At 34.4% G+C, this 7401-nt stretch overlaps 1 protein-coding gene across 1 annotated transcript in view; it reads left to right on the top strand.

Moving 5' to 3' along the window:
• Window positions 1-1212: 1212 nt before the first annotated feature.
• TMEM207 (transmembrane protein 207) overlaps window positions 1213-7401 on the top strand; it is a 19666-nt gene continuing 13477 nt past the window's right edge. Inside the window, exons 1-2 of the mRNA XM_039850575.1 lie at window positions 1213-1287; window positions 3242-3279. Coding sequence (XP_039706509.1) covers window positions 1213-1287; window positions 3242-3279 — 113 coding nt within the window. The remainder of the gene's footprint in view (window positions 1288-3241; window positions 3280-7401) is intronic.

Genomic DNA, 7401 nt, shown 5'->3' with positions numbered 1-7401 from the left:
AACAGCTACCTAGTAGTCTGTTGTGTGGATAAAATCATTTATATTTAACCAGTCTCATTCTAATGGACATTTACTGTTTCCAATATTTTGTTATTACCAGCAATGCTTTGATGAACATAATTGCTTGCAATTATTTGTGCCATCTATAGTAATATCTGTAAGATGCATTCCTGGAAGGAGAATTCTTGACAAAAGGACACATCCAGTTTTTATGTTACTAGATATTGCCTAATTTCCTTCCAGAGAGGCTGTAGTTTCCCCAGCCATATGTGAGAAGATTTGTCTCCCCATTTCTATTTCTCCTTATTATATTATCAATTTTTTGAACTTGCCAATGTAATTATAATTGTAAGTTATATGTATCTAATTATGAATGTGGTTAAGCACCTTAAAAATCAATTGTAACATTTTTTCTGCCTAACCATTCTGTTCTTCATCATTCCCTAAATAATATCTATTCCTTGCTAGTTTAAAATGGCAGCTAAAATAAATCTCTGTTTATTTTAATCTATTCTGAATACTATTCTGTTACATTTATTTTATTGTTTATTACATCAGTCCCAACTTTTTGTAAAATTCTTACTTTTATAGTATCTTAATACACAGTGGTTTAGTGCTTCTATATTATTCTTTTTCAGAATTTCCCTAGATATTTTTGCAGACTTTTTTGTTGGCGATTGTGTTGGAGCTGTTTCCTTAAAAATAAATATTGAAATATCTCCTATTTAAAAGTAGGGTGTGATCAATATGACATAGGGAAAGCTTTATTATGCCCAAAGTTGGATTAGACCTGACACTGAAAATGATGTATAGGAAAAGAATAGCAAAGAGACCAACAAAGGGAAGAACATGAAATAAGTGTTTCAAGTACAAGATTCTATATAAAATCCAGAAATGTCCTGAAATAAAACTTGCACTTGAATGTCATAAGTTATTTAAGCAGCCAGCTGGTTTTTCAGGTCAGCATGTATAGTCCTTGCTTTTAAGGACTTGACAAACTGTACCAAGGTTCTGACCTTAACCTGAAATTCCTTGAACTCTCAGTACTTGTGAGCATGCACCCAACATTCCTGCCCCCAGCATGCACTTTACCAGTCACAAGAAGCCATCATTAATGAGTGCTCTGCTAGGAAGCATAATTTGTAGGGAAGCTAACAAGTTCTAAGAGGGAAATAAACACAGACAGCAGACCAAGCAACTTGTCCTTTAAGTATGTCGAGATCCAGACCTTTTAGTTTCATTTCAGTGATCTGCAAAACAGGACCCCTGTGTTTGCCACTATTCCAGGTAACCATTTCTTTTGGGGAAAAGATTTTCGGAGGTACTCTAAACACCTGATTTGTTATAGATTTGTTTTTTTTTTGGTAGCTTAACTCCTATATTTAAGCAGCCAGCTGGTTTCGCAGGCCAGCATTATAGTCCTTGCTTTTAAGGGCTTGACAAACTGTACATTTAAAATAATTCCTTTGATAAAGGGTTACCAGAATCTTATGACTACTTATATCTACTGGTCAAAGATATAGAGAACAAAATGGTCCATGACGTTAGTCTTATTTCTCTTTTATTTGGTCCTATTGCCATGAAAGTAATATGATGCCATTTATCCTTTGCCTAACTTTGCTGTGTTGTAATTTTTTAATCAAAAATACTATTGACATAGCAAAATACTATGGCAGAATTAATTTAAGACATGTTTGTTAACTGTTACTTGCAACCACACTTGAGATTTGATCTTTTTCCAATGCTGAATAATGTAGACAGAACCATCTTAGAGTTTATTTTGGTTTCTGTCTTCTAGAATCTCACTCAGACTAATACTTACTTACACCTCTGTATCTATGTTACTTCAATGTGATGCATCTGAAAGATTTAAGTCTGAAATATATTAAGACTTCGCTCCCCATTTCCTGATAACCCAAAGTCTGCGAGCTAATGCACTGGCAGAGAGGTGGTGGTAATATAATATTGTGTACTTACTAGGGTACAGCATACCAGAAGATCAGGAAGTGACTTGAAAGTGAAATGCTGGCTTTATTTGTTTATCTGTTAAACTAGATCACAAATGATTTTATCTACTCATAAATGAACTTTTTTATGGACATAATTTGAATGTTCATTTTCCTCTCAGTGTGCAAATCTATTTGCAGCATTCTAGCAAAAGAGTGCAACTCATGTTCTGTGCTTATAAATTGTTTATTGCCTCTCTCTCTGATGGCCAACTCATGACTCCATCTACAACTTCTCAAGTCTCTTTGCCCACATAAACATGGTGGAGTAAATATAAGGTGCCAATAAAAGATGTGTTTGAGTTGAGGAAGAAAAAGACATATTTCACACAAAATTTCCATGTGTATGATTTTAAATTTTGTAACTACATACTTGGCTTTATATTTTTGTGTTATAGACCAGGAAAATAAATACTTCCGTAACCTCATCGACCAATATTTAGGACTCTAAATAAATGACATTTAAAGATTTTTTCATTGTACACAGAAGTCTCAGCTCAAGGTAAAAACAAACAAAACCTCTAGAAAGTACTTTCTTTCCTCTGCGACGTGAGTTACTGTAACCTGTAAGGCTAAACACAGAGAAGTAAGATAATTGTTTTAAATTGCTTAAGTTTTAGGCTTTTAAAACAAAGCCATCAGATTATTACTTTTCCCCTCTTCTTTGATAAAAGGAGAAATGTCAACAGGAATGTTATGTGATCTTAAATCGACTTTAGCCTTAGAGCAGATTTAAGTGAGTGCTTCACGCATATGTTTAACACCTATGAATGCTAATGACGTGGACTTCTGTTTTCATGTAAGGAAATTGATTCCTTTGTATAGAAATAATACAAACGATTAACCTTTTTCTAGCTAAAATGTGAAAACAAAGAAAAAATGCAAGGTGCACAAAAAGCTCTTTAGATAAGCAAACAAAATCTTCCTATAGAAAAAACTAAAAGTGTTTTCACATCCATCTATTGTGTTGAATAGGATAGGAATCTGGCTCACAAAATTCATCTCTTGTCACTGCTGAGCTGGAAAATATACCCAGAGATTTTTTTTTTTTCTTTTTTCAATTAAAATTCTGTACGCCAACAATAGACTCTGCTGCAGAGCTTTTAATTAAACAAACAGACAAACAAACCAACAAACAAAATTATATAAACCCACATTGTCTCTCTGTGCTGTTTTTATTAAAGGATTAGATTGATGAGATGTTTGGATTTTACTGTTCTAAACATGTGTTTCAGTTGGTGCTCTCGGATCTACCATGTGAAGAAACTGAAATGTAAGTAGCAAGAGGCTCCATGTTTTTATTTAGCATTTTCAAAATTCAAAGAATAAAAAAGGCTCAAGTCATTTGAGAAGACCCGAATGAGTTTCATCATAACCATTTAAGAAAAATAAAAGTAAATTGTTTTAAATGCAAAGAGATCATTTGTTCTAAAAGCAGAAAAAATAAACTTTTATTATTGTTACCGGAGAGTGAGGTCTCTCTCGGAGCGTTGTCCAGGTTCTTGATGTCTCGAACAAAGAATCAAGCAAGACACCCAAATACAACAAAAAAGAAAAGCTTTATTAAAAGAGAAAGTATACTTCCAGACTTGGAAGCAGGCCTAAGCAAGAGAAGCATGATTCAAAGTCCTGGTAACAAAGCCTTTGGGGTTTTTAACCCAATTTGCTGTGAATAGTTACTTTTCATAGAGGAGTGGGCTTCCTTGATTGACAACTAAGATTGACAAGACTCAGTATTCATCATTTGCTTTCTGTGCATGTTGGTTCCAAGAATTCAGTCCGTTATAATGATTTTAATGAACTTCTGGGCATATGCATCATATTATAATGATGGTCATATTATAATGAGGCTCAGGTAAATTAAAGATCATTGAGGTCTTATTGCACAGGTGCGAGTGACTGGCCGAAACTAGTACACAATTTCCTACTCACTTATTTCTTTCTGTAAGTTACTGTTAGCCCCAAAATGCCTCTGGCTTGCTTAATTGTGGGTGTACTAGGGTGTACCCCTTCTAGGAGAGGATGTCCTCAGTGTCTGCAGGCAGACCCAAAACCCCATAACTAACTTTCCTACCTAACTCTTTTCTAACAGCCATGAACCCCCTTATTATTAGTATAGATTTTGAGGGACGGGGAGTTCTCTTCTGTATCTGCTTCCTGCTGAGAAGGGCCATTGCCCTTGCCTACTGGGGTTTCATGGAGCTCTTTCCCTTTCTGCCTTAGTCAGGGCAGAATCTTGGGTTTCCTGAAGAAGTGCTGCCTCAGTCCCTAGACAAGGAAAAGAAGATACAAACTTGTTATTTAAATCATATATCTATTTATTTCTATTATTGATTTGCCTATTAAGAGAATAATGGGAAACAGGCTTGACTGACATATTCCTTAAAGAGTAAAAAAGGCCTTTGGCCTAAAATCCCCTCCCCTCTCTGACTCTATGGGCCCTGTCTGGCCTATCGCCATTTCTGCTAACAATGGGCCCATGACCCTTATCAATAGTCAGAGTGTCTGAGTCACCAGTTTGGGGGCAATTATCAGAATTTGAAGGAGAGGACCTTTCTCTCAAAGAAAGGAGAAAAGAAAATTCAACTAGGTTTACTAAAAAGATTAAGAACTCAGCAAGAGATGTCCCGTTTCATTTCCTGCTAAAAGATTAAGAATTTTACAAGTTATGTCTCATATCATTATGATTAGCTTTGTTAATAAATAAGAGACCTATTTGATTTCTGAAGATTTTTGCTCAATACATTCTCCACCCTTGAGGTTTCAAGGTTTAAATTCAAAAAGAATCACAATATCATCTATGGTTCATCCATGCTTATAAGTCACACGAGTGATAGGAGGCAGCTTTCTGGATAATTCATTTTCAAATAACAGCAAACTAACCAAATTTCTAACCTGTGTTATGTGTAAATTTCAAAGTGCTTTTGATAAATAGGCATGTGCTATTTAACGACTGGGATACATTCTGAAAAACGCATTGTTAGGTGATTCTTCATTGTGAAAACATCATAGAGTGCATTTTCATAAACCTAGATGGCATAGCCTACACTCCTAGGCTATATGGTACAGCCTATTGCTCCTAGGCTACAAGCCTGTATAGCATGTTACTGTACAAAACAATATTAGATTAAATCAAGCGTAAGAAAAAAATGATACGATCAAGAGTCTAAGTAAACACAAGATGTATGAGGCCATTACGGGCATAATATGGCATGGTTGTACAGCAATTTTTTTTCGTGAGTAGAAAGAATAGACTCTAAAATAACAATAAAATGTATAGCATAGTAAGTACCTAAACCAATAATGTAGTCATTTTTTATCATTATCAACTATTATGTACTGCACATAATTGTATGTGCTATACTTCTACACGACTGGTAGCACAGTTTGTTTATAACAACATTACGAACATGTGAGTCATGTCTTGCACTATAATATTATGAAGGCTACAAGGTCACTAAGCTATAGGAATTTTTCAGCTCCATTATGATCTTATGGGACGATTGTCATATATGCAGTCCATCGTTTACCAAAAAGTCATTATGCAGCACAGGACTGTAAATTATGTGAATAATTGACTTAATTTTTTTACTTTTCATGCTGTAGTTTTTAATGGTTCTCAGAATTCTATTCAGGAGATGAGAAGGAGGTGCCATTAATAATGCTGCTCACGATTAATGAAACTGTAATGCAATGTGACTTAGTCTAAATTTCAGAAAGGCATGTCTGCCAAGCACTGTCTTCTGGGTGTAGCTCTCATTTACCAGCTAGCTATTCTCAGTTGTCATTGCCTGTAACCCTCAAGATCAGGGTCTCTGTGAAATGCCTCCAGATTAAGATGCCATAGTAGATGGGATGATTTTCTTGGCTCTGGACTCATTCACCTGTTTCTGGTAAATCATCTTATCATTTATAAATTGCTTGTTAGGATTATGCCATTCTTTCAGCTTTTACATTGCTGTTCATTGCTGGTTCTTTTGTTGTTGTTGTTTGTTTGTTTGTTTGTTTTGCATTAATTCTGGACTTGCTTTTTTCTCTGCCTGTCAATAATAAGACTGACGTAATAAGACTATTTGATCATTGGTGTGCTTACCTAACTTTGGATCTCATGGCTACCTCATCTTGCTCCTTCATCTTCTGCCTTTGACTCAGAATAATAGAATAAACAAATTCATAATTGGAAAGGTTTGTAAATGTTGAATGTAACACTCGAATCAACATGACAGAAAAATATGCTATTGAAAAACTTTATAAGCTGACTTTAGAGTCACTGAGACTACTGGTCTCCTTTTCAGGTGAAGAAACTGAGACCCACAAAGGGATAGTATCAAATGAATTGCAGGACTTCAACTAGTACTTAGGTACAACCATTTCTGGCTACATCATTTTGTATGTAAGTTTCTGTTACATTTGTTGTTATTTAATACCACTGTTTTTGAGTGAAAACAAGAAACCACTTCAAATAAAATACAAATTAGCAGAAAATAAACACAGGGAAGGCCAAAAAGTAGCTGACTTTGTTGGGAGATAGTATAAAATAAGTAACTATTAAAGATAGACACAATATCTCAAATCTTTTGCCTCCACAAGAAGGTGTTTATGGACTCTATTATTAGGTCTGTTTAAATTTATTTTCAAACATCAGACTTTTTTCTGATCTAACCTACTCAATTTATTTTTTATAATTGCATTTTTAGTATGAAAAATGTATAGCTGTAGTGTTTTTATGTAAAATTTAAATACTGTAAGTACTTTTGTATATAAAATAAAACATGACAGAGCCCCTTTCCATAATTATACCTCTAAATTTTCCCCTATCCAGAAATAACCAAGTACTCTGATGTGCATATATGTACGTAAATAGGGTAATTCACAAAAGATAAATTAATCATACATATACAGGATTGTGTAAATGGATTGTATTAACAGAGCCCTAATGAGGGGCCACCATTTTACCTGGCTTGCAGAAGTTAAGTATTTTGCTCACGAGTAAGCAAGTAAAGGAAGAACTTGGATTTGGACCTAGGACTGACTCTTGAGCCAAAACTTTTCACTACAAAGCCATAATGTAGATCTAATGTTTAAATAAAATTATACACCTGATGAAATACCTGAAGAATATACAACCTATCCATTCTTCTAGACATTATATAATTTACTCTAATGTAATTAAACCACCAGTCTCTGGGTAATATGATTTGGCACCCATCTTTCCCCCAAATTATTATAGCTGAATTGCACTTTGGCGCCTATGTTAAGGATGATTTAAAAAAAAAAAAAAAAAAAAAGACCCATGAAATTTGTTATTGCATTTGTTCTAAGAGTACTATGAAAAACATTCTTCCTATTGTTAAGTGTCCTCTTTATGAAGCCTCATAGTTTGAATATTTCTCTG

Source organism: Pteropus medius, unplaced genomic scaffold (assembly GCF_902729225.1).
Source record: "Pteropus medius unplaced genomic scaffold, Ma_sr-lr_union100, whole genome shotgun sequence".
NCBI classification, from domain to species: domain Eukaryota; kingdom Metazoa; phylum Chordata; class Mammalia; order Chiroptera; family Pteropodidae; genus Pteropus; species Pteropus medius.
This window is presented reverse-complemented; position numbering and strand designations above follow the sequence as displayed.